The following is a 27,614-nucleotide window of genomic DNA, read 5'->3' as shown; positions in this document are numbered from 1 at the left end:
GTGGTTATGACTGTTGTTAATGATGTAGTTAAAGTGTATATATTACTAAATTTATTAATGTTTGTGCAAAATGTCTTTTCTTGTGATTGGTTCAAAACAAAAGTTGGAAATTATTTTTTAGGGATATACACGTACATGTTTCTTTATCTGAAATAGCTATTCTAGTCAGAACAGTTGTTCCAGATTTGTTCTGTTTTGCCATAATTTGTTTCGTTGGTATATAATTCTGTTGTTTCATTATTCCTGAGTTCCGTGCTTTACTATATGCCTAGTGAAAGAAGTCATTGCATAGTTTTAATAAAAAGATGTCATTTTTTCAATTTCTTGTAATCAAAGACACTGCCTGAATATTTTTTATTTAGTAAACCTGTATTTGTGTTAAAGAGATTTGTATTATCAATTTTTGATTAACCATCTTTTTATAATATGGTTGATGGCTACAAGATAAATCTTCATTAATGTAAAAGTTCGAAAAGCTTATGCTTCATTTTAAATATATTCACTGTTTTAAACTAATAAAAAGAAATGGTTATCCATAACATTTTTGCAATGTTTTTTCACTATTGTTAGTTGAGTATCAATTAAGATTCAGTTATGAGAGCTATACCAACGTGGGTTGATAAAGTTCATGACAAAGATCAAGCTCCTGTCTGGTAAGGTTTTTGTTTATACCATCAACATAAATCCCTTATGAAAATAAAGACTTCATGTTTAAAATTTTGATGTGTTTGGCAAAAAGGATGTGTCAGCTGCTTTGAGCAGGCATTAGACAACATTTTATGCTCATATGCATAATGACGTCACCAAAAGTTTTAAGATCACAATTTGAAACTGTTCCACTTCTTAATAAGTAGATTCTTTCATGGGGCTTGCAGTTTATAAAGTTTGACTTTGCATGTGTAATCTATGGAATACGTTCATTTTAAGGCATGTATCTTTAATCCTTCTCCATACTCCACACAATTTTCATGTTACATTGAAATATATTTTAGTATTTATGACATTGCCTTTAATCCTGATGGTTCACAATTGATAGCCGCATCTGGAAATAAAGTTCTGGTAATTTTCTTTTCTTTTCACACTTTATCAATAGTTTTTGAACATTACCTCAATCTATATCTACAGTAAAGGCTTGATTAAGCACTCTGGGTAAGCAACTTGGGTGCTGTATTTCAGAGTTGCTTTCCAAAAGAGGACACTTGTTTGAGAGGGGCGCATATTCTGGAGTGGTGTTTAATAAAAAAATCCATTTTTTCACTCTTACAATCTTTTCTCTTTAAATACAAGTCAATAAACTAAAATTAGCGTTTTCTTAGTGATTTGATAACATGCTCAAGAAAGAGCCACTTCTTTTGAAATTGTTCTTAAAAGGAGAGCTTAACAAAGAGTAATATCCAGAAGGGATGCTAAATGAGACATCTGTGATATTGTTAAAGACAATATTTTGCTTACATTTTGTGTGTTATATTTGATTCTTTTTAAGGAATGGGAAGTTAAATTAAAAATTAAATATTACAACAAGTATCAACATTTGATTGACTTTTTGTATTTTAATCATTGTAGTTTTTTTATTGTAGCTACATCAATTGCTTTTTTATACCATGATTATAAATTCACTTAATTACTGATCTTATCACTTGACGAGTTCTTGCAAAATAAAAATGGCTAAGTTTCAGATTTTATAATGTAATAATATGTTAATAGTAAATATAGTAAAAAATGTATAATAAAATATTAAAGGCTACATGTACTTACCAAATTTTTTGCAGGTGTATGACACAGCTGATGGCTCACTTGTTCGAGCTTTAAAAGGTCACAAGGAAACTGTTTATTGTGTGGCATATGCGAAAAATGGTACTGGTTTTTTCTGAAAGTTATGCAAATTCAAATTAGAAAACAATTTTTTCTAGTGTTTTCCGTTAATGTTGTTGTCGTTATTGTTGGTGTTGCTTATTTGTTTGTTAGTTTATTTGTCTGTTTGTTATTTTTGTAACTAATATATTTTCTATCTGTTTTTCATTTCTGTTGCATTCTATTTTATTTTTTAATGTTTTAAACTGTAGTTGTGATGCAATTGAATGTGTTTTTTTGTGTTTTAGGCAAAAGATTTGCTTCCGGTGGAGCTGATAAATGTGTTATCATTTGGACAAATAAGTTGGAGGGCATTTTAAAATACACGTAAGTTTGTACAAATAAATCTGTTTTATGTAAATCTTGCTACTCTTTAAGCATACATGCATAGTTTTCCCATGTTTTTTTAAAAATCCAGGCATAACAATGCTATACAATGTATTCAATACAATCCAGTAAACCATCAACTCGCCAGTTGTACTTCAGATGACTTTGGTAAGTGATTAAAATCATCTTTTTTCCTTGTTTTAGAAATGTGTATATAAGTGGGCTACTTGCATATTATTATTTGTTTATGATATTTTGTTTTGTTCAAATGTCAAATAGAGGGTTTTGGCACGAAACAGTAGGGTACACATTCTTATTTATTCATGCCCTTCCACTAAAATATAATGTAAAACGTTACTTGGAAATCCATGTTCATTGCAAAATGATTAATTCTGCAGTTGATTCTAAATATATTTTGAAAAAGTTTTATTCATGCATTTTTCAATATAAACAAGCCGGAATCTTTAAAATCACCTGAGGATATAGATAGAGAGATCTAGAGATAGGGAGATAAATAGAGACAGCACAGCAAATAAGGGTTTCTTTCATAAATAGAGTAAATAACGCCAAAATACCTGGTGTTATCGTCACGTTAAAATAAAACAAAAAGTAATGATAATAGCGATAAAACAAAACGTAACGATAGTAGCGATAAAAACAAGACGTAACGATAATAGCGATAACACAAATAGTAACTATAATAGCGATAAAAACAAGAAGTAACGATAATAGCGATAAAAACAAGAAGTAACGATGATAGTGATAAAAACAAGAAGTAACGATAACAGTGATAAAAACAAGAAGTAACGATAATAGCGATAACACAAATAGTAACTCTAATAGCGATAAACACAAGAAGTAACGATAATAGCGATAAAAACAAGAAGTAACGATAATAGTGATAAAAACAAGAAGTAACGATAATAGTGATAAAAACAAAACATAACGATAATAGTGATAAAAACAAGAAGTAACGATAATAACGATAAAAACAAGAAGTAACGATAATAGCGATAAAAACAAGAAGTAACGATAGTAGCGATAAAAACAAAACGTAACGATAATAGCGATAAACACAAGAAGTAACGATAATAGCGATAAAAACAAGAAGTAGCGATAACAGCGATAACACAAATAGTAACTATAATAGCGATAAAAACAAGAAGTAACGATAGTAGCAATAAAAACAAGAAGTAACGATAGTAGCAATAAAAACAAGACGTAACGATAATAGCGATAAAAACAAGAAGTAACGATAATAGCGATAAAAACAAGAAGTAGCGATAACAGCGATAAAACAAGACGTAACAATAATAGGAGATGTCTAAAGCAGTTGTTGATTTCTGCCCGAAACTTATCCAGACTAAAGCCTAAATCCTCGTTTTGACAGATTTTTTTCTGAGAACGAGGCTAAAATGAGTTTTAAGTCAACAAGAATCCTAACAGTGCATCAAATTGTTTTATTATCCATTGAACAACACTTTATTTTAAATTTATATGCTATCGAAAGTTAAAGCTCATGCTGTTATTAATATCATTTGCTTCTGTACAATTTTCCAAGCACGTAGACTAAAGCTATATTAGGCAGAACTAATTAATTATTCATGATTTTAATTTAAAGAGGAATTGTTGAGGCTAAATATTTTTGGTGAAAGATAATGTATTATAGTCATAAAATCGTGACAAGTATGTTATAAAAGAAAGAATAAGCATATGTAGTCTGAAAATAACCTTTCGTAACTGATTATGGGAAAAAAATTTGCTGCCACCTTAAAGATATTTTCCAAGTTGTTTTTCAGAGAAAAGGGGAAAATAAATAAATTTTCAACCTTGCCGTTGTTCTTATTTTGTTTTTATTGTTCATCAATTTTCAGGTTTATTATTTTTCTTTTAAATTTTTTCTTATATAGAGAAATGAAGTTTATGTAAGTTAAGTTAGCTATGATTTCCAGTTACAATAATAATCAAAAACTTAAATATAAAATTTTAGAATATTCAATGATTTTGTTCCCCCATATTACTCAGTCCTCTTCACAGTTCAGTACTTTTGTAGATTATTGCTAATGGCAGAAATCTTTAAGCCGCAGGGCTTCTTGTTTACCTGTAAAACTTCTGTTCAAATTGAAAATTTGAAATTTCACCCTTACTATTTTTATTGGCTGCGAAATGCGGTGTTAGGCCACAGTAACTGTTGTTGCGGGTAACAACAGCTTGTAAACATTGTGTTTTTCAGCTAAAGTTATGAGAAAGTTGTGAGCGCTTCTCTTGATTTATGACATCGTGTATACCCGTACTAAAACTCTCCACTTTAGCGTGTCACACAGTTTGCGGTTCTTATTAAGCGCTCCTTAGAAAATCACATGCAAGTTCATACGGTCTTGCATTATTTTTAATGATTGTGCCTAATACTGAAGGCCATGACTTTTCTTTACACTCTCCATATATTTCTGTAGGTTTATGGTCCAGTGAGCAGAAGTCAGTTTCCAAACATAAACTTTCATCAAGAGCTCTTTGTTGTTGGTGGGTTTATTGTTGATATTCTGTTTTGATGTGTTTTGTTGCAATACTCAATTTGATGTATATTTTATCTTAACATTTTCAGCTGGACGAATGATGGACAGTATTTAGCTCTTGGTTTGTTTAATGGTATTATTAGCATTAGAAACAAGGTAAAAAATCAACTATATTTCTTCTTTGTAAACACCCATTTTACTATGCGCTGTAGCAAGCACTATAAATTTACTTATCTCATTTTAGTCTGGGGAAGAAAAAGTTAAAATAGAACGGTCTGGAGGTTCACCTGTATGGACGATGTCCTGGAATCCGTCTGTGTAATTATCTATCACTTTTTGATATATAACATATTTTGATTAACAATACACTGTATTTTGTTGTAAATTTTTTAGAGATGAAACAACAGACATCCTTGCAGTTGGTGACTGGGGTCAACGTCTGTCTTTTTATCAGTTAAGTGGAAAGCAAGTAAGCCGACAGTAACTTTTCATCCTATATTTCTCAAAAAGATCCCGTTTTCACTGCATATATTAATAACATTCTCTTTAAAGATTGGTAAAGACAGACATTTGGGCTTTGATCCATGCAGTTTAAGTTATTTCCCCAAAGGAGAATTTTTGGTGATTGGAGGATCTGACAAAAAGGTGATGAGGCTAAAAGATGAGCTCATTTACTGTACATGTGTTTGTTTGTTTTCTTTCTTAAGATCTTTAATATAAACATTTTATGTTTTCTTATTTTTAGTGCTATTTGTACACCAAGGAAGGTGTTCGACTTGCTGTTATTGGTGAACTTCAAAGTTGGGTGTGGACGTGTAAAGCACGACCTGAAGGAAACTATGTAGTACGTAACAAACGTGAAGCCATTCTTAGGCCATTCTTAACTGACTACTCATTTGCTGTTTTCTCGCTCATAGTTTACTTGTAATGTCAATTGATAGACAAATTTTATTTTCCTCTTTTTTGTGCAATGTAAAAATAACATTTTGCAATCTTCTCCAACCTTTTTTTAAGCCCCACTTTAGTAAATACATAGCAAATGTAATAACGTTTTTAAGTTAATTCTTAATTATTTTTTGTTCTTAAATATGTTGTTTTGTTCGTCTTTCCCCTGTCATTTTGTTATCCAATCTTCTAGCTAGATTTATTTTTTATACTTTGTATGTAGCCTGACTCGTAGACCTTATCTTTGTATTGTTCTTCCCTACATACTCAAACTGTACCCACTTTAGGTGCACCATCATAGCATATTGTGGTCTGAATATCCTTATCGATTGGTTTGCTACATTGTGTATTTTTGTGCTTGTAAAAATAATATTTGACTGTACCAGGTCCGGAATTAATGAACTACTGAAATGGCATATACAAAAATAAAAATAAAAGTTTTATTTTTTGCAGGTTTGTGGCAGTGATGATGGAACAATTGCATTTTACCAGCTTATTTTTAGCACTGTACATGGTTTATACAAAGACAGGTATCCTTCTTTCTCTCTAACTTTTTTTCTGTTATGAAATTAATTGCAACAATAGTATTTAAGGGAAACTGGTAACTTTTTTTTGTAGTGTGCTATAAGGCATTAAAATTAGGGTCGAATTTTTGCAGTATAATTTAAAAAAAATTTCTGTTACTTTAAAACCTTTCATATGAGGCCAAACTGAAATTGTACACTGCAGTGACTTTTGGGCTGGATGTAATATCAGGGATGGGATGTGAAGGGTTGAATTATTTGTGTTTGTGCTCTTCGAGAATGTGCACTGACTGAAAACAGTACTTCAATCTGTGGTGATGTGTTTACATTGAAATCTTGCACTAGTTTAGAATTTCAATTTAGTAATTTGACTGAAGTGATTTAGAATTTGTTAAAGTGATGAAAACTAAAAAGTAAAGAAATATACTATAGACCAAAGTGGCTCAAATTAGTTTGAGTTCACATCAGTCTCATTAGTCTCATCAGTCTCATGTTTATGGCTGTATATAAATTAGCTTTAGATCAAGTATTTTTGTAAGATAATTTTTTATAGCTCGATTCAGTTTACAGGAATTTTGAGAAGAAGAAGAGAGTATGGAAGTATGGCATATCTCGAATTGATGTATGCTCCTTTTCAGACATTTGCAGCACAAATGGAGAGGATAGTTGCACCAAGCCAACCTTTGTAAATACTGCAGTTTAGTTTACCAATTTTCAAGTAGTTTAGGTTTGCACGAAGTTTTCGGACAAATGTTTTTGCATTGCCGACATCAGTTTTTGAAAAAAAACAGTTTATAATGATTTTATGGGTTTAAACAGAAAAGATGTAGTTGATACATAACCCTACTGTTCATATAATTATCGAAACTGGTTTTTGACTTAATTCTCTCTCATAGTTTTTTATTGCTAACACAGATTTTGAAAGTTACGTTACATGCATGCACTACTGGAGTTGCGTAGAAATCGTAAAGAGCATGATAGACTACACACACTTTATCATTGTTTTGCATTGCATTGCAAGCCAACAGACTTTAATCTTTTGATAGGAAAAAAAATTTATTCAAGCAAAATGTAGTGAAATTACTTGCGAATTCCTAAACACAGTGCTTGTGGATGAAAAAACTTTTAAATATACCGTGGCCCTTTAGAATGATTAGATAGTGATTTCTATTGAATAAATACTTCTAGCATGTCTCTTGTTTTAGAACCGTTGTTGGCAAATGTAAAATGTGGATTTCTTTTGCATTCTTCTTTGTTATGTAGGTATGCCTATCGTGATAATATGACTGATGTGATTATACAGCATTTGATCACTGAACAAAAAGGTATATAGAATCACTTTTCTAGGTTTAAGTAGATGGATATTTATTCTTTTATCACTCTGTTTTATTACTTTAGTTCGTATAAAATGCAGAGAGCTGGTCAAAAGAATTGCAATATATAAGCATAGGCTTGCGGTAAGTTTTACAAATTAGTTATACTTTTGGTTTTAATTTTGGTGTTGCTTTGTATGTATATACAACTAGGCAAAGTTTACATTACAAGCTAAAGTTATTTAAACTCTGGGATAATTATTGATCAACAAATTCTTTAGCTATATTTTTATTAAGAAACCCAACAGTCTAATATTGTCACATGTGTTCCAGAGGTCTGGCATGTGGGTCCTAAAAGCTTTATTTATTTCCGTGGTCTGCAGACTCTTAACTTTCGAGGGTTTCGTAACCGGCACAAGATGATTCTTTCCATATAAAATTTGGCTATGCTAAGCTAATAAGTGCTTTAATTCCAGGAAAGCTTTTTTCATTTTTTTTACCTTACATTCATTTTGTATTACAAAAGCTATAGGAAAAAAGGGTGATATTGAAGTCAATTGAGTAAGTCATTCAGCGGTTATGGATTGTTAAAAATGTGTTGTGAAATTGTCAGTTTTTCTCTGAGACTATAGAGATGGCTGAAAGAGTTAAAACTAGAATAATTAAAAAGGGTGCACTAAAGATGTAGTAATTCATTTTTAATATAAAAGCACATTTTTAGGTTCAAATGCCAGAACGTATTGTGATTTACGAAATCTATTCTAACGATGCAGCTGATATGACATATAAAATCAGAGTAGGTAATTTATTTATGCAAGGTGGAAAACAATATCATATATAATTCTATTAACACTTCACTCTTCTTTTCAGGAGAGAATTAACAAGAAAGTGGATTGTAATTTATTGGTTGTTACTGGAAATAACTTGATCTTGTGTCAGGTATTAAGATGTAGGTTCTTGATTTGATTTACCATTTCTTAGAAATGTTTGCATTTAATTTTTTTTTTATGTTTTAGGAGAAACGTTTACAGTGTTTAGCATTTGACGGAACTAAAGAACGGTACTTATTTATTTATTGCTTTTATCACCTCAACAACAACCGCATTTCCATTTTTTTAGAGGCATTTTAGGGGTATCAATTAGAGGGGGAAAACGCGCGTGTGTGTGTGTGTTGTAGACTTTCGTAATTTTTATTTTTGCAAATTAATTTCATTATTTTTTGCATAATATCCATGTTGTTATCAATACCGTGTTTGCCCATTATATTAAAAGATTGTACAGTATTGACCATCTTTTTCCCCTATTTCAAATAGGTTTTTAGAAAGATCATTATGGATGAAATTTAAAATATGTATTATGTATGTTTCAGAAAATGCTCCTCCTAAATGTGGAGTTTATCGAAACAAAAATATTGATCAAGAGTCGCTCTCATCAAAGAGTTTGTCTGATAGAAGAGTTTATTTATTGAAGCATTGCAGTATTTGCCATACCTTGCACCTAAAGCGGATGTTGTTAGGCTGGCACCAATCAGTTTATGTCCATTGTTATTTGGACAGAATTTATTTATTGCAACGAAAGCTTATTTTTACTAGTGCGTGTAAAATAAAATGCGGTTATATTTTGTAGGGAATGGCAGATGGAATCTTTGATCAGATACATAAAAGTAATAGGAGGCCCACTTGGTAGAGAAGGACTCTTGGTGGGACTAAAGAATGGTCAGGTTTGTGGATAAAAATCATACTCTAACATTGCTTCATGTCATTTTGACATTGTGTTGTTCCCAAGATTTGTTTTGCGGTTGTTTAAGCCATCGGTGATATAAATAATGACTTCCTCTATGTTTAGATTCTGAAAATCTTTGTTGACAATCAATTTCCAATACTTTTATTGAAACAACAAACCAGTGTGAGATGTTTGGACATGTCCTGCAGGTTGATAAATCCACAGCATTCTTTTTATTTTGTTTAAATGCAAATCCCTGCTTTTGAGTATTCATCCGTTGTTTTTTAGTGTAAAACTGTCAAAAATGTCCAGATTTTCTTGTACCAAAACTCTTTTTTATTTAGTCGCAAAAAATTGGCAGTTGTTGACGAAAATAACACTGTTCTTGTATATAGTCTGGAAACTAAAGAGTTACTATTTCAGGTAAAGAAACTTCCTTGTTTTCAACCTTCAAGTTTACGTTAGAATTTAGTTTATTTGAAGTTATTATGCAGAATCGTTATGCATACTGAGAAGTTTTTTTACATCCTACATGTCATGTGTCAGTATTTCGTTTTGGCTTTACGTTATCTTTTGATTACATTTTTTATATTGCTTATAGTATAGTAACTGGGAAGTGCGTAGTAGAGACAAAAGAGACAGTGTTGTATATGTTAGTGATACTGGAAACATCCAAGGAAAGTTCAAAGTGAAAAAAATTAATCAGATTAGTGAAGCAGCGTATGAGTTCTTCAAAAAATCTTCAATTTACTGTGCTTCTGATGAAGATGCCGATGTGTTTTATGGTTTTAAGTTTAAAAGAGATGATTTTATTCCAGTAAGTTACACATATAGCTATATGCATTCAGAAAGTGAAATTGCATTGCTGGTACTAAAAATACTTCTATTCTTAGAGATACTATATATTAAAATTAGGAGAGTTGTTGTAGATTGAAGTGAAGTGATTTCAAATGTCAGCAATTTATTTGCTAATTGTAACGGTGTTGCTTGAATAGTGGTGGTGGAATTTTTGAAAAAAATGCTGCTATTAAAAATGCTTCTAATTTTCTAAATTTTCTAATTTTCTGCTAGCATCCTGCTGTAGAGTAAAGTGTACTTTAAGGGTAGAAACTTTTTGCCTAAATCGTAAAAGTTAGGTCCTGTGAAATATTTGATTTCTATAAAACGCAAAATATATAGTTTATTTCGTTATACCCATGAATTAGCGAAATTTAAATTCTCGGAAAAATTCAAAATCAGCAAATTTCCGAAATTAGCAAAAGTTTTTTGGCTCTCAAAACAAGGTTTTGCGAAAATTACTACTTTTAAAGTAGATGAAATTATATTTTGAAGTGTCAGCAATAAATATGTCATTGGTTTTTGCATTGATAGGAGCCTAATGGGAACAGCGTTGCTTGGAATACACACAATGATGTAAGTTTCTTCATTTCATTTTAATTTGCTTGCTTTAAACTTTTTATAATTACACGCTATTAACTTATTACATCTAGGACATGTTATGTTTTTCTGGTGGTGGCATGTTAAATATAAAGGCTGGCAGCTTCCCAGTGCACCAACAGAAAGTTCCTGTGAGTGGATCTAACTTTACAATACTACATTCTTATTAAGAAGTGCCAATTATTTATATCAGTTAACCTTCAGTATCCCTAATTCCTGCAATTAAAGTCAATCTTATATCTTACTGTTCTTTTTAGGGATTTGTTGTTGGATTTTGTGGCTCCCGTATTTTTTGTCTTCATGTCTACAACATGTCCTCTGTTGAAGTTCCACAGGTAACCAGTTTAACCATGAAATGTTTTGTGACATTTACATAAATGTAAAGATGTGTTTGAAATACGGTAACATAAATACTGTATCATTTAAAGAAAATGATTTATTTTTAGTCCACTCCAATGTATCAATATTTGGAAAAGAAAATGTTCAGGTAATATCTTTCACTTTGTTGCACCAACGTTCACTATCATTACTATCATTAAACGAATATAGCTTTAGACTTTGGCTTTATTTAGTAGTTGTCGTCAAGTGCATTTTTTATATGGTAGACATTTGAATGAGTCGATATATTTTTTAATAGAGATGCTTACAGGATTGCATGTCTTGGTGTTACTGATGGTGACTGGCGTGCATTAGCAATGGCTGCTCTTGAGGTTGGTGTCCTTAACAATATTTTTTAATTCACTATTCCATCTGACTTCTTCGTATATTCCACCTGTTTCCATTTTTTTGCTGTTTTTCTTTATAGTTTTTACTTTTTAATAATTTTTTTTAGGGTTCAGAATACCAAATTGCAAAACTTGTAAGTTGATATGTTAGATATAAAGTAGTAATGTTTTAAAACTTAACGCTTGTCCAAATTTATAAACCTCACAAAAATGTAATCTGGAATTTCAAGAATCTTTGTTTCTGTAATAAAAATGAATTTCTTCTTGTTCACCTCATTTTTTATTATAATTCTGGAGTGTAAATATTACAAATAAAGACTCGAACAGTAACTTTCCTGTTTTTGCTATTGTTGTAGGCGTTTGTTCGAGTTCGAGATCTGAAGTTTTTGGAACTCATTCACAGTATCGAGGTTTGACTTTAATTCACAAATTTTTAAGCAAAAGATGCGAAATATTTACGACTTTGAAAATTAGTATTCTTTGATGCTATTTTTGTAAATCTGTATGCTTAGCCGGGTGGTCTTACGAATATAAGATGTTTTCGGCAAAATAATAGTACTATGGCCCAAGGCCTTGAAACGTTATAATGCGCTTTATATTATGTCAAGTAGAAGAACTGTAGAATGTTTTTGCACGTTACTATAATTTAGTACCTTCATAGGCTCGCCATTAGTGTCATATACTGACAACTTTTTTTTTCATCCAGGAGAGACGAAAACGTGGTGGAATCAGTAATCATGTCTTTTTAGCTGACATATATGCATATCAGGTAGGAGTTGATTGTGGATGGCGTTTTTTTTGTGTTTTAAGTGATGGAATTATTATTACGACTTTATACAATTTTTAGGGTCGTTTTCATGAAGCAGCTAAGTTGTACAAAAGTACTGGTAACGAGGAAAAGGTAGGCTGGTTTATAATGTTTACTAACCGCCGAGTTGGGATTTTTTTATTTAACAAAATTCGACAAATTTCCATAATAAGTTATTCCCTTGTTTATCCCTGCTGCTAAGACAACATGTACAAATGTAAGAACTTTTGTATATGCAAATGGTTGCATACAACTTCATAAAATATTAAAGGATTTCTTCTTCTTTCTTCTTTAAGGCCTTGGAGATGTTTACAGATTTAAGAATGTTTGAATACGCCAAAGAATTTCTTGGTAGTAGTGATCAGCGCAATGTGAAAAAGCTGATCAAAAAACAAGCGGAATGGTGCAAAACAACAAACGATCCTAGAGCTGCAGCGTGAGTTTTTTCATTCATTTCTTGTTTTTTATAGCATCTCTTGCCACAATAATATAATGTCTGTTGTGTCTCCATTTCAGTGCACTTTCTTTGTACCTAGTGTTGCCAGTCTGAATGTTTAGAAACTAGCGTTAGCGAAGGTCAATAAAACTAAAGGACAACATTTACATAAATATTTTAAAGAATTTTAAGTTTTTTAAGTTTTATATAGAAAATCTCTTGAAATAATTTAAACTCTGTGTGAGTTTTTACGTCTTAATCGATGAAGTTTCACATTTATAATGTGATCATTAGACAGAAACGATTTTGCGCTTTAACGTGTTTATTTTTACACTGTTTTTAGTCTCGCCTCCTTAATTTTTATTATTCTAATGGTTTTGTACGTACTAATATGAACTGAGGAGCCTGTCCTGGGTAAATAATTTCAATAATTATAACTATGTCATCATATTTTTTCAGTGATATGTTTATAGCAGCTGGCGAGTTTTTAAAAGCTGTTGAAATTCTTGGAGAGAATGGTTGGAGCGAAAAGTAAGGCAATTGTTTAAGTTGACTAAATTACCCAGTTTTCTCAAATATGTTTTTGTGTTTTTTATATATGTTAACTGTTTAGATTGGTTGAATTGGGACGTAACCTAAACAAAGCTGATAAAGAACCATTAACAAGATGTGCGCAGTACCTGCAACAACTTCGTCAGGTAGGTGAAATCATAACTGAAGTGTTTACCAAAAGTCACTATCACGCTTTATGCATTTCTGTTGCTTTCACGGGAGAGGAATTTTACACTTTAAAGATCCTCTTCCCCACACTTTTCTGTGTGTTATTCACTTTAAACCTGGAGTGTCCATGTTCTTATTTAGACGACACTACTTTTTCCAAAGTTTCTCCACGGTCATGTGATCAACTACACCCTTGTTTATATAGGGTATAAATATGAAAAATTTTAAACTGAACCTTGTTTTAAGAATAGCGGATAAAATCCTTGTTCCATACCACCGAATGATCAACACGTGAAAACGAGGCTGCTATCTTTGTTTTTAAAGAACAGAAATTTCTTGAATTTAATTTTTCAATTTAAAGGCTGATCGAGATTTCGCAGTAAATTTTGTGGCGTTACAAAAAACCTATGAAATTTCTCGATGTTAACTTGCCCAAAAGACGACAAACCATCTTTGTGAATGTCTTATTCATTTTGATAAACTTTTTTTTAGTTTAATTATGCTGGTGAAATGTATTTAAAACTTGGAGATACGAAGCAGTTGGTCAAGTTGTATGTTGAATCATTACAATGGGATGAAGTAAGAACGTTGTTTTATTCATTTTTTAATGACTCTGTTCTTTTAAAGAACACTAAGTTTTGGTGATCCTTTCAGGGTATAACTATGCAGAGTCTGTAAATCTAGATGTTCTCATATTATTGACAATCTAAAATTCTTTGCAAATTGAATGTTGGCCATAAGAAAAGAGAAAAAAAGAATGACTAATCTTGATGATTTTAGAACAATTGTGCAAAATCAATTTTGTAACAATGTTATACTTCTTTTAAATACACAAAGTAACCATACATTGGACATAGCTGATGAGCTAAAATATATCATGACAAATTGACAATATACTTTTCTTTTAGGCTTTCCTTTTGGCTGAGAAACATCCAGAATTAAAGGTAGGGGTATTTTGTTTATGAATAGTTCCAAATATATCTTTATATAGATATATGTATTCTGATGGGTTACGCTTACTCTAGGATGAAGTTTATGTACCGTATGCAAATTGGTTGGCTGAAAATGATCGTTTTGATGAAGCTCAAGCAGGTAATTTTTTGTACTTTGCTACAAATGATGACTCTGCAATAGTATTATATTGCGTGTAGAAGCAGACACGTTATCCATCTTTATTTTTTAAAAATAATCAGTTATTGCACCCAATTTTTTGCACTTTTGAGGGAAGGGGACTTTGCTAACCTCAGAAATTTTTTAAACCTTTATATATCCTTAAGCGTTCGTCAAATGATCCTATACATTTTCTTCATCAATTTTTGAAATTTTTTTCAAACTTTTTGTGTATTGACTCCAATGTACTCTTATTTAAGTGGATTTTTCTACGGGCCTGATTGTAGCAAAGCAATTTGACGTTAGAGCCGTGTGATCGTACGCGCACGTGCTAACACACGCGCAAAACGTCTGATCGACTCCCAATATAAACAAAAGTTCGGTTTTAGCAATCATAAATTATTAATTAACGATGAAGTTTTTAGTAGATCAGTTTTATGAACTACTGTTTCTAGCGGAACTTGTTTAGCATGACAACGATTGTACATATTTTTGGATCTGACATATGTGGCGCGTGGTCTTGCTCCGAAAACGTTTTTATTTGTCACTGTAGTTTTAATTCCGACGTTTTAGTGTTTTTTAACAACATTATTTGTTCGTTTTTTAAATTGTTGTTAACTTTTGGGTGGTCTAGTGCTACACAAATTGTATTTATTCAATATAGCATTCCACAACGCTGGACGCAGAACTGATGCCGTAAAAGTGTTGGAACAACTCACATTAAATGCTGTCGTAGAAAACAGGTAAGCTTTTCATGCAGAATTATTTCTGTCACAATAATCAAGAAAGGCATCTCTCCATGCGAAAAAAAAACACCAATGTTGTCTCTTCACAAACCTAAACAATTTCATTATTGTACAAGAGACAATGCAACTGAACTAAATGGAAATGGAAATAAGGCTTCCTGTAGAAAGATGGCAATGATAAAATTTATGAACAGAAATAGAAAAAAAAATGAAGGACTCTACCGTCCGGCCTTGCTCAGCCCTTGATGATGCAAGATGTATGTTTGTGTATTTTAGATTCAACGATGCAGGGTATTATTTTTGGCGACTTTCCATGCAATGTCTTGATATCGCTGGTCAAAAACAATCAGGTATACCAATGTTTTTTTTTGTTTTAGCTAAAGCTTGTTTTCCAACAAGATTTGTTATTGCTTTTGCAACAGTTGTTGACGGAAGAGATTCTATTTCTGCAACATTTTTTGTGCAACATCTCTTATTTCACATTGTTGCACAACATAGAATAGAGATTGAATATTTGCCGATGTATTATATTATTGTTGCATTTTTTTGATTTACTAACAATCACTTATCCTCCTTTTCAGGTGAACTGAAAGATTTAGAGGATAATATTCTAGAAAAATTTTATGAATTTCAAAGGAAAGCTAGTATTTATTACGTGTATCACACTATCCAACGTTTTATGGTATGCAAACCTCTTACTTCTTTATATTTAGTAATTTTTTCAAACACTTTGACAGTATAGTTATAAAAAATGTTGCTATGGTGAACAAGTTATTTCATAATGTTTTATTAACAAAAGATATATCACATGTGTTTTATTTGTAGGAAGAACCATTTACATCTCAAATGCCTGAACCACTCTTCAATATGGGCAGATTCTTATTGCATTCACTGATTAAAGAAGTTCCACATGGCGTTTCCAGGGTGTATCTTTTCATACGAAATCAACGATTTTTTGCCAGTTTGCAGAATTCGCAAAAATTGGGTTCACCTGCGAAATTAAATTCCTTTAAAGGATCAAAATTGCGTTAATAGGACGCCATCCAGGGAATATAAATTTGATGTTGTCTCATCCAAACAAATTAAATGGAATTCAACTTTCCATAAAAATACATACCTATTTCACATTTACTTTTTTATTTATCAATTACTATTTCTTTAACGTAAATATTAGCCATGCTTTATTTGCTGTTGCAAAACAGGGTAAAAGTCTTGGTGCATACAAACTGGCAAGATATGCTTTTGATAAACTGCAGGTACATTTCCTTATATCTCAAAAACACACTGTCTCAGATGTTAAATAGATCAATGTTTGGAAACATAGCCATATATGCTTTGCTTTCTCCATCTAGACACTTCGTATACCCGATAGATATCAGGAACTTATTGACTTGGGTAGCATTACCATTCGATCAAAACCTTTTCAAGATAGCCAGGTTTGTTTTTAAGTTAAAGCAAATCTAACAAGTGTTATTAACCTTCACTTATTTTTAACGTAGTAGATGTCACCTTACTGGAGTGCAAATGCCACAGGTGTTATTTAACTTAAACGAAGCCTGCATTTATTTATTTTCAACAATTGTATGTTGAGTTGTGAATGAGTTGCAATTGTGTATCTACCTACAATTCTTCTTTCTAGGACCTTCTTCACATGTGCTACAGATGTTCAACAACCAACCCTCTGTTGAACAACAAAGGGAATCAATGCATCAATTGTTCTCAACCTTTCATTCATTCGTTTATTGGATTTGGTTAGTATCCATGATATATGTCTTGCATAGAAAAAGTTGTCAGAATGTTAAGCAGTTTAAAAAACTTGGGATGCTTAAGGGATTGTTTAAACGATTTTCCATTTGGATCAATTGTCTATTCTGTTTTAGTTCTTATGTAAATGAAATATAATAATGTATCTTTCGATATTTTAGAAACGTTGCCATTGGTGGAATTTGTTGTCGACGATGACATAAGGTAACTAAGATTTATCTTCAAGTTAGGACGAAGTGTGAGGAAGGATGTTAACTTCAATTATTAAATTCTTTTGTCCCTTAAAAATTAGAAATTATCGAGAGCTAAGGCTTCTGCAAATGGTGAAAAATATTAGTCATTTTAATTTTGTCGCTTGATTCATCACGTATGTTGCTTGGGTTAGCGAGACATATTGCTACCTTATTTTTTGTTTCTTTTCTCCCTTACTAACATTTGACCCTTTTTTAACAAATCGAATAAAACGAAAAAATTTTCCATGTAAACTATAGCGAATAAGTCAAACTAATTTTTTATGCAATAAGCTTTCGCGAAACGACCTGAAATTCGCGAATGTTTCCATCCGGATATGTTTTATATCTTCAAGTATCTATTCTTGTTTTATTTCTGCTGCCGAATATTTCTGATGTTAAATTAGCTTTTCTTATGTTATCATATAACGTCTATCTGTGTTATTATTGCAGCGACGAAGAAGCCATGAAGTTGATCAACATGGACACCCTAGTTGATGCATCACCTGATCGATGGCAAGATAACACCGCTCAGCAAGGAAGTAGGTCTCCTTTGAAGTTAATTGTGTTTTTGTTGTTACTCAGAAGTAAAATCGTAATGCTTTATCACGTAACATGGCTCATTTGCTGGGCTAGAGTTGGCTTTGAACTTCAAACCTTTGAAGTCGGAGTTGATGATATTGAAATCCATTACACCAGCAGTCGATCGTGCTACATGTCACCAGACTCTTCAATGCACCTATGGACAGCTATGTGTAGTTAGAAAAATCATTTCTGTCAAACTGTACATAGTCTAACTGAGCTGTATTGTGTAACGTCCATCTTTGTGCAGCGAATGAGTGAGAATCTACCACCTGTTTTACAAGCTTCCAAACGCAGATAATTATTAGCTTATTGGATTTATTATGTTGTTATTGGTTGGTTAAAAGCTGTGTGACAAATGTTAGTGAAAAAACGTAGCCTCATAAAATCATCTTTCTAGAGGAATCATTTTGCATACAATCGAACGTACAACGAATATTTTATTTATACCGTATATTTCCGATCTCGAAATATTTTCTTCCAAAACGCATGCCTTTTAGTGAGTTAAAAAACATGCAAATAGAATTGTCATTATGCGGTATAAAACTGTTAAAAACCTTGGCGTGTACTTCGAATATGCATATTTTAAAATTTCCTATATATTCTTAAAAACTTGGTGACCCATGCGGATAGTTAGGCCAACATTTCTCTTTACTTGTGAATTACTTGTAAATAAGGTTTCGTGCTTAGTAGTGTTTTTTTATTTTTTTTAAATCTTTCATTGCTGTTGCAATTTTTAGATTCTCAATCGCTACGTATGGACGGCGCAGACTCCGGTATGGACGAAGATGACGATCCTTTCGCCACAAAGCTAATGTCATTTGAGCAAGGTGGAGGAGAGTACACACCTCTCGTGATTGGTCGACCAACTTTGAGAAAAATACCTCGTACATCAGTGTTTGTGAAAAAGTGGCCTTCACCATTGAGATATCAATTCTTTCGTAATATACTTGATGACATCTCCATCACAATGTGTCAATCATGTTTTAATGTAAGTGATGATTTTTCAATTTATAGTGCCGTGTTCACCTGCTCTATTTACACTTGATTTTTTTCAATCAGAGAGAGAGAAAAAACACTAAATCTCGCAAAATTTTAAGATTGGTAAATAAAACAGAAGAAGCTTTGCAAAAAATGTGTTTCGACATCAACAATGTCATCTTTGCTAGCTTTATACTTATTTTGTGTTACTTGTACGCTCTAATTATTTGTCTAATAACTCCACAATTTCAATTAGAAAGTTTACTGGAATTAATGCAATATATTTATCTAGGGAAATAGCATGGTTGACTGTCATTGTTTTATCTTATTAACACTTGTAAACAAACAAACAAACAAACTGTTTTGCATTCTTTTTTTCCGTTATAGTTGTTCCACTCCGAAGATTTCGAACTTTTGGTCTTGCAACAAGGTTACTGTCCATTCTGTCGAGCGAAACAAGATTTTATTTAATATATTGTATAGATAAATTTTTTAGCTTTATTTATTGTTTCGTAGCATTTGACAGTTTCCGTAGCTGTCAAATAAATATGGAAAACTAGCAACTGCGTTTTTATGGTCTGAAAGCTGAACAAAACCCCTGAACAAAAATTGGCTGAGCTATTCTAGTGTTTAAAACATTCCAAGAAATATCAGAAAAACGCATGTCAAGTCACACATAACTTAATATATATTGAAAGAATTTTAATACTACAATCTTAGATAAAAGTTTGTGGATTACTTTTAGTTTTTTGTGCTATTTTTCTAAACAGACATATAGCATCAAATGTAGCCGGCTACTTCTACTGATCCTAGACCAGGTAAGCTCTGCTCCAAACACAATGGAGCATTCTGTTATGCGAACACAGCACAAAAATCAACGTTACGGCTTGTAAAGCTCTTTGAGTTTGGACAAAATAGTTGAATCAAAAGGGTCGAGAAGAATAACCTAAATTTTCTTTTAACTTTGAAGCTTAAAATTCTTTTGTGCGGAGCTTAGATTTTTTCTGTCTATTCACAAATATTTTGTCCAGGATTGTAGCACCCCAAAGTTAATATTTAAATTCGCAAAAGAAGGTGTTCAATGTTTTCAGTACCATTTATTATCAGCTATTTTTTCAAATTTGTTGGGTCAAACTCAAAATGACTCGTTTTTTATAAAAAAAGTGTTTGAGCATGAAATCCAACAACATAATCGGTGCTTTTAAAGAATGTACAGTTTTTATCGATTTATTTGTTTCTTTTTGGTGATTTTGATTGTATATATTGGTTAATTTATTACGTTGTAAATTTTTAAACTTTTTCGTTGTCTCTAAAAATTTGTCTCTTCTTACTTTTTTGGTGTTTTTCTACCCCTGTGTATAATGTTTAACTCGATAAGTCAGGTAACTATTAAGAAATATAAAAACTTTGAAGTCTTCAGAAAAGGTTGGATAAGTCAAGATAACTTTAAGATTTAATTTAATTTGGGTTAGGGTTAGGGTTACCGTTTTGATATAAAAAAAACATCGTTTACCAACATCCATGTATCCTTTAAAAATACTCGTCAGAATAATTCATCTTTCTTGTTACTATAGTGGCTTTATATTGAACCTAAAACCCTTTATTTTCAAAACAGAACATATATTAGAAAGGTAATATGGAACTGTTTGAAGAGAAAGATATTGTTCGCATTTGCGCTCCCATGGTGAGATATTCAAAGTAAGAGAATCTCTTTCTCATTGTTTACTGCTCTCCTTAGTTGATACTTTTTGAATCGTAATATTGTTTTCTTTTATATTTAGACAAGCATTTCGACATTTAGTACGGAGGTGAGTTTTCCTTTACACAATAATTGATTCCCCATTATTTAGTTTCAATTTTAATTGGTTTACAGGTCTGTTTGTTTGTAATTTATTATTTTTAAAATTATGAACACTTAATTTATCTTTAATTTCTAAACCCAATAAGCTGTCATTGTACTGAAACATATGCTAGTATTTTATTTCGAATATAATTGCTTGAGCTCCCCAAGACACTTTATTTCAGATACAGCTGCGATCTAGCTTACACTCCGATGATCATATCTGAATCCTTTGTCAAATCGAAACATGCAAGAGATGTCGACTTCACAACTAATCCTAGTACATAATTTCTTTATACTACTTTTGATCAAAACCAAGAGAAAAATCTGCACTAAAAACGGAAATTGCTAACAAGAAGTCGGGGCGACTAATACAATAAATGCAAATATGATTCTCAATGTTAGTAATATAATGGAAAGCCGTTGTAGGCTTGGATAGGGCTTCTTTTCTGAGTCTATTCTTGTATATGTAACCTTGATTTTAAGTTCATACAAGACTGACGTATACTGTAAATCAATACGTCTTCTTATTGACGCCATTTATACTTAAATACTTACCATAATAGTTTACATGAACTCTAAAACATCTAATTTTTGTCTGCATAATCCTAGGTGTTCTTTAAATGAAGCATGTTTTCCCTTTTGTTGTTTGAGTCCGTGTGTTTGATCAACAATGCATCCTTTTCTTCAAATGTGATTGATGTTCTTCACTAATATGGCTTGCATTTTACATTGACTGTGGACTAGCTTAATTTTACCTTCTTTTCATTTATAGAAGACAGACCTCTCGTGGTTCAGTTTGCTGCAAATAATGGCAAAGATCTTGCTGACGCTACAGAGTTGATACAGCCGTAAGTTACTGAATGATATGTTCACAAATCAATTTTATAATTTTTTGTTTTGTATAATAAACAATTTTTTTTAGATATGCTGACGCTGTTGGATTAAATTGTGGATGCCCACAAAGGTTGGTAGTTGTTTTTTTGTTTAAATGTTCTTTTTGGAGGTAGGGGGACCTGTCGTTCGTTCAATTTAACGCACTATCAATTTTAGATTTGATCGATGTTGTTTTTTTAGATGGGCAATGGCAGAAGGTTATGGCGCTCATTTAATTAAACATCCTGAGATGATCAAAGATATGATTTTACAGACAAAACAAAGAGTTGGCAGCAGCTTTCCTTGTGAAATCAAAATAAGGATTCACAAAGATATAAGGTTAGCGTGATCTTTAAAAAATAAAATAAAATATTAAGCGTTTACTTTTATCATTGTTAACCGTCTGGATTTTGCAAGCGGGCAATACGGGTTTTTAGGCATTCTGGTTGGCTTAGCGCAATTGACGACGAAAATTTCGTCTGGATGCTTCTTCGACATAGCTAGTCAACTAGCTATGTTGTCCATAAAAAACGATGATCTGATATCCAGTTTTATTAAAAATACTAAATATAGGATGACGATATTATAACAAATACGTCTCCACCCATTTTCAGACTCCTTTCTTCAGATTTTTGGTTACTCAGTCAATATAAAACTCGCTAAAGCCCATGTTATTCTTGGCTAGCTAACTTGCGTAGCTAGTTAAAAAAATTACTTCAATATTCGCTGTAACTAAATTTTAGTTGCACATTTGAAAGTGTCAAGCATCGTAATGTTCACAAAGATTTAATTTATAGGGACTTTCGAATTCTGCATAGAATGTTTGTTTTTCGATTTTTTACCTTGAGTGTTAATAATCCAATAATTATGTAATCATAAATAATAAATAATATAACATCCAAGAATAATATAATCCACTAGCACTATGAAAATTATAAGAAGTAAACAGGAATTCTTATTTTTTACTTTTTCTAACTTAGTTAACAAATACAATAATAACCGATTACTCCGTGCTGTACCGAGAATATCGCCCTCAGTCATTGCACCGACCTCGCAAGCTCGGTCGGCACTTAAACCTCTGGCGATATTTTCCAGTACAGCCCGGTTATTACTGTATTAGGGTTTACCAGAATTTTATCGATTTTTTCAGAAACAAATATGGTACTGTGTTCATCCGTACAAAAGGATCAATTTTACAAAAAATATATTTACTTTAAAGCTCTTTTCAAGATCTATTGATTAGGTTTTGGAGTAAAATTTAATAATCGATGCTGCTTGAAACCATAGCTCCTGCACGAGCGGTGTTTGACCTTTGTGTATATAAAAACGACATTTTTTGCGACGTTTCAGGTGGTCATCCATTCATTTTCCAACTACTATCAAATTTACAATTTTTGATTTATATAACTAGACGTAACTAAATAATCATAACGTCATAAAATCATAATTCTTCAAATAAATATAATGCCGCTGATTTAATGCTAAAATTCGTATGTGCTCACTAACGTGCTGCCTGTTGGTTTGTCCGTAATAGGTAACATTACATCCACAATCTATAAACAATTCCATATGTTAGGTCCTTAGGAGTTCTGAAACGCAGCAGGTATGAGATCACAACATTTAGGCGTAGAGCTTTCTGTAACTTAGTACTTGTTTGTAACGATACAAAGCCTAAAAAAAGGAACACAATAATCAACTTGTTTTTCTTTTCTTCAACAGACGTTCTATGATTATACAAGTGTTTCATATTTTTACGGAAACATTTCTCAATAACATTAACTGGGTATTAAGCACCTCCTTTAATTTACAGAGTTCACAGTGAAAACATTCCTAATTAGAACAAATCCTGCAGCTATCAAAATTTGCACTCCACCAAATGTAGGTTTACGGTAAATTGAAGTTGTAAACTTACCATTTTCTCAAGAAATGACAAAGTTGTTATTTTCTGTTTCCACTTTAATGTTGGGATGACAATCATTTTTGAACTGTTAAAAGAAAGAAGAAATATGTCGTCAACATATCTCCTATAAAATAATGGTTTAAAATCGCGGGGACGGGTAGCTAGTTTGGTATTCTCAAGATGGTGTAAGAATGCATTGACCAATGTGGCTTCCTAGGGGTTATTAAGAAACATGACTCATAAGTTACTGATTCAAGTAGCTTAGGAAAATCATTCTTGTTTAGCCCATCAATGACATCAGTATTTTCATAGAACAAATCAGTACACAACCCTACAGTCTCGGATTAGGAATGTTGGTAAACAAAGAAGTGAAATCTAAGCCAGCCATAAATGACTTACCATCGTGTTCACAAATTTTGTCAGAACATTGAAAAGAATCTTTAACATTAAACTCATCGGCACTTAAACAGGACAACTTAGGAACTGAAAATTTAGCAAGTTCATACACAGGAATACCAATCACAGACAATATAGGTTATCAAGGTGGATAAAATCAACACATGCCTTATGTACTTGACATAAATCGTAAGCTACACCTACACGTGCACTCACGAGTTTAAGTTTCTTGTAGTTTTCTTTGCTCAACTTTCCGATTTTCATTAACTCTTTATAAATGATATCGAGTCTTTTCTCTTAGTTGATGTTTTAAAAAGATTTAAAAAGTGGTCATTAGTTACGTTGATAGGTTTGAACTTGATCAGTCAATATTTGTTCCATTTTGAAAACGTAGACTTCTTTATCCACAATTACATCTGAGTAACCTATATCAAACTTTTGAATAACTATACTAGAGTCCTGAGAAGGCTTAAATAGAGAATCTACCCCTTTATTAGGCAAATTCTTAGGAAGCTATTATTGTTATAAGCTGTAAGAAGACAGTAGCGGTATCCTCAATCTGGGTCTTCACAAAATCAAGGTCTTCTTAGCTTAACACATCCAAAATTTTGATTTCAGCACTAACAAATAAATCTAAGCCAATGTAATGCTACCAACAGGGACCTTGGCACCTTGGCCTCAGGGATAAAGGGGAGTTTCTCCATAATGAAAGATGAACAAAAAAGCCTGCATTGAACAAAATTGTGAAATCAACACCATTATATTTATTTAATGCATTATAATTATATGATTTAATGATAAATAAATACTTTTTGTTATACAAATCAAAAATTGTAAATTTGTTAGTACGGTTGATAGCGAGTGGTTGACCACCCAAAACGCCGCAAAAAACTGTCGCTTTTATACATACAATTTTTTCATTTGAGTTGACTTATATGAAAGATATTCCACCTGTTTGTGGAGAAAGATTTGTGTTCTGTTATTTTTTATGCTTTCTAGTGCGTCGATTGACGTATTGATTGATGGTGATTAAAGAAGCTTTTACTGCTAATATGGGTTGGAAAGAGGGAGAAATAGTTAGATAGGAGTTAAAAAAAAAGATTTAAACTATGTGTCAGGGAGACCACTCACTGAACTTTTTTCAATATTTTGTTGTTTACACTTTGTTTTGATCGTGTTATTTCCAGGAAGACAGTGGATATGTGTCAACAAGCAGAACATACGGGAGTAGCTTGGATTACTGTACATGGAAGAACAATCACACAGAGGAAGGAAGCTGTAGATTATGAAGCACTGAGGATTGTATGAAATTTTAATTACTTTGTTAACAGTAAAAAATAATAGCGCATTACTTTTGGTCTAATAATCCACGAATAGATGTTACTGCTTTAACCTTTTCTTAAAAGTAATGGAATTTTAAAAAGTCACGGCCTGCAACGTTTAGATATGGATGAAGGATGTTGAGTGCCAACTAAGTTTCACGTTATAATTTCGCGTAAATAATTATAGTAAACGCAGAAAGCAGATAAAATTAAATAATTTTTTCTATGAAAATAAAATATGTATGAAGCAAACGGGGGCATTATGATTTTATGAAATAATTAAAAAAATCTGAAGTTTAAAATACTCCTCAATGTTGCCAAACACTGTGATACTTATGACAAGGTGTTGGATGTAAAGTTAGAACAAAAAAATTGTTGTTTGTTTCAGTAGATCAAAGATAGTGTCCAGATACCTGTTGTTGCTAATGGCGACATCAAGAATGAAATGGATGTTGTAAAGGTAAAAGAGTTAACAAATGTTGATGGTGAGTTAGTAAGCGCGGCTTTTAAACGCCAATTTCTTGAACGCCTCCGCCTTTTTGCCTTGCTTTTAGTCTGAAATACTTGATCAGTTTGATGTTGTTAAAATAAGCGTTAACTAACGTTTGACGGTAAGTTAGATTAATTCCCGCCTTTCAAACGACCGTTTTTCGAGCGCCCCACTTTAGGGCAATTATTTTACATGACAGGTTGAGACCTGCATGACCAATAGGTTAAAACAGATTGTGCAATTTAAAAATCAGGACAGTGTTGTTGTGTTACCAAACATACGTACCAGGGGGGGTGTATGACGTTACTACTGGTACTGATGACGTCAGTAACTAAATTTACTTTGAGACAAGGGTACACAGTCTAAAAAACCCTAGATAATAAGTTAAATTTACGCCTTATAAATGATTTTTTACGCTTTTATCAATTAAAATAGTTTTGATAGCTGACCGCTCTGGTGATAATTTTTACAATTTTCGAATTTTAGGTGTCATGGCGGCGCAGGGTATGTTAAACAATCCTGCAATGTATGCTGGTTATGATGTAACACCTGTTCAATGCATTAAAGACTGGGTAAGGAACTACATATTTTGTACTAGTCCCAAAAAAATGTTCCTTTGACGGCAAATTAATTTACACTTGAAGGTCTTCGCAGTACTTAAAGGTAACAAATTTTAACAGAAAAAAAATTTAGCGATTTCGTCTTTTGCGAAATTGAATCCTGACATTTTCTTAATATATGCCAAATTAAATTCACTAATCCCGCAGAATTTTCATTTTCACCAAATTTTCTTTCCGCCAAATTTTGCCCTTTAAGTATTAGAACGTCCAATAAAAGTGTACCCTCCGTCTGTTTTAGTTGGATATTTCGATGAGTATTGGAACGTCTTTTTCAACATTTCATCATCATCTTATCTACATGACAGAGAAGTGGCACACAAAACCAGGTGCGAATATTGTTTTGATTTTTAGGTTTACCCGGGTTTTACATATCGTTCCCTGACAGATATTTCTCTATGTCTATCTCTATGGTAACAGGAAAGTTCCTGTTGCCATAGAGATAGAAATTGGGAATGAATTCTTGTCAAAATAGAGATAGGCATATAATAATGTTCGTCTTGTTCTTATTGTTGCTGGTGTTGTTGTTGTCCTTGTCGTCGTTGTCGTTGCTTTTGTTGTTGTTGTTGTTGTTGTTGTTGTTGTTGTTGTTGTTGTTGTTGTTGTTGTTGTTGTTGTTGTTGTTGTTGTTATCGTCGTTGTTGTTGTTGTTGTGTTGTTGTTATTGTTGTTATTGGTGTAAAATAGGTTTGTAACACACAAACAACAACAATCACGAACTTCATTGGAAACCAAGCTTTCGTTCCTGTTATTGATGTTTGCTCGATTGCGCATTACTATTTTATCATTGTATAATTCGGTTTTGACTTTTTAGAACGCCTCTTATTCAATAATTTATCTTCGCATACGGCTGTTCTGGAATTTTTGCAAGAAAACTACGACATAACGTCGACGTGACGATTACTAAAGTAGCCAATATGTTGATGTCAGATTCCAATCAATCCATCTGTCTCCACCTGGTCATATATTCAAAGATGTGTTTATAATATCTGGCAAAGTTTGCGCATCATACTTAAACTCTTGGGAGAACATATTTTTTTGTTGAAAACAACGAACAACAATGTGTTGTATTAACAATAACGGTTATAAATTGGATCATTTTTTAGACAATAAAATTGACCAATCAAGTTATCTTTTTCTCATTCCTTCTTTTAAAATAATGGCAGATTTTTTTTTTACTTTGTATTATTTTTCAAAGCAAACTAAGACCCGACATATTAATTAATTATGAATGGTATTTTTTCATGATTTTTGTGTAAGTTAAGGTCATCGCGTAACGTGCAAATTAAACGACATTTTGTCGTAAAATATATCGCAACCGAACCGTAACAGTGATTTGCGACATTAAAATGCATTTTGATTTGCACGTTTTGTAATAACGAAATAATTTTTCATTTTTAAACTTAATTGCTGAGGGTAAAAATGAAAGTTTATTTATT

General features: G+C 32.1%; 2 protein-coding genes across 2 annotated transcripts; both read left to right on the top strand.

Moving 5' to 3' along the window:
* The first annotated feature begins 549 nt into the window (after positions 1 to 549).
* Positions 550 to 20,064, top strand: LOC130625347 (intraflagellar transport protein 122 homolog). Its single transcript, XM_057440427.1, has 46 exons — positions 550 to 653; positions 993 to 1,059; positions 1,770 to 1,854; positions 2,100 to 2,178; positions 2,270 to 2,346; positions 4,632 to 4,698; positions 4,781 to 4,847; positions 4,936 to 5,009; positions 5,085 to 5,160; positions 5,244 to 5,336; positions 5,437 to 5,535; positions 6,090 to 6,166; positions 7,424 to 7,485; positions 7,559 to 7,617; positions 8,195 to 8,269; positions 8,344 to 8,412; positions 8,490 to 8,533; positions 9,100 to 9,193; positions 9,319 to 9,404; positions 9,540 to 9,618; positions 10,567 to 10,608; positions 10,686 to 10,763; positions 10,890 to 10,967; positions 11,079 to 11,119; positions 11,270 to 11,342; positions 11,465 to 11,491; positions 11,714 to 11,767; positions 12,064 to 12,126; positions 12,205 to 12,258; positions 12,462 to 12,601; positions 13,061 to 13,132; positions 13,215 to 13,299; positions 13,814 to 13,900; positions 14,230 to 14,265; positions 14,347 to 14,413; positions 15,096 to 15,174; positions 15,454 to 15,527; positions 15,759 to 15,859; positions 16,003 to 16,103; positions 16,352 to 16,433; positions 16,530 to 16,613; positions 16,817 to 16,928; positions 17,103 to 17,145; positions 17,625 to 17,713; positions 18,494 to 18,744; positions 19,122 to 20,064. Exons 1-46 carry the CDS (start codon positions 595 to 597, stop codon positions 19,203 to 19,205), a joined length of 3,585 nt encoding a protein of 1,194 aa, XP_057296410.1. The 5' UTR covers positions 550 to 594; the 3' UTR covers positions 19,206 to 20,064.
* Positions 20,065 to 20,328: 264 nt separating this feature from the next.
* LOC130625349 (tRNA-dihydrouridine(20a/20b) synthase [NAD(P)+]-like) lies at positions 20,329 to 27,302 on the top strand. Its single transcript, XM_057440428.1, has 11 exons — positions 20,329 to 20,432; positions 20,516 to 20,542; positions 20,760 to 20,854; positions 21,350 to 21,425; positions 21,500 to 21,541; positions 21,652 to 21,789; positions 24,934 to 25,048; positions 25,460 to 25,553; positions 26,045 to 26,130; positions 26,417 to 26,504; positions 26,990 to 27,302. The coding sequence occupies exons 1-11, from the start codon at positions 20,371 to 20,373 to the stop codon at positions 27,070 to 27,072; spliced, it is 906 nt and encodes a 301-aa protein (XP_057296411.1). The 5' UTR covers positions 20,329 to 20,370; the 3' UTR covers positions 27,073 to 27,302.
* The last annotated feature ends 312 nt before the right edge of the window (positions 27,303 to 27,614 follow it).

The sequence above is a fragment of the Hydractinia symbiolongicarpus genome, chromosome 14 (assembly GCF_029227915.1).
Source record: "Hydractinia symbiolongicarpus strain clone_291-10 chromosome 14, HSymV2.1, whole genome shotgun sequence".
In the NCBI taxonomy this organism is placed as follows: Eukaryota; Metazoa; Cnidaria; class Hydrozoa; order Anthoathecata; family Hydractiniidae; genus Hydractinia; species Hydractinia symbiolongicarpus.
The sequence above is the reverse complement of the archived record's forward strand: the minus strand, read 5'-3'. Positions and strand labels throughout refer to the sequence as shown.

What these genes read in the sequence shown, in the direction of transcription:
- LOC130625347 (XM_057440427.1), top strand. Translation starts at nt 595, where the DNA reads ATGAGAGCTATACCAACGTGGGTTGATAAAGTTCATGACAAAGATCAA. An exon ending in CCTCTGTTGAAGTTCCACAG is followed by an intron (nt 10,968 to 11,078) that starts GTAACCAGTTTA and finishes ATTTATTTTTAG; the next exon opens with TCCACTCCAATGTATCAATA. An exon ending in TAGCAATGGCTGCTCTTGAG is followed by an intron (nt 11,343 to 11,464) that starts GTTGGTGTCCTT and finishes AATTTTTTTTAG; the next exon opens with GGTTCAGAATACCAAATTGC.
- LOC130625349 (XM_057440428.1), top strand. Translation starts at nt 20,371, where the DNA reads ATGGAACTGTTTGAAGAGAAAGATATTGTTCGCATTTGCGCTCCCATG. An exon ending in CGACTTCACAACTAATCCTA is followed by an intron (nt 20,855 to 21,349) that starts GTACATAATTTC and finishes TTTCATTTATAG; the next exon opens with AAGACAGACCTCTCGTGGTT. An exon ending in ATTATGAAGCACTGAGGATT is followed by an intron (nt 25,049 to 25,459) that starts GTATGAAATTTT and finishes TTGTTTCAGTAG; the next exon opens with ATCAAAGATAGTGTCCAGAT.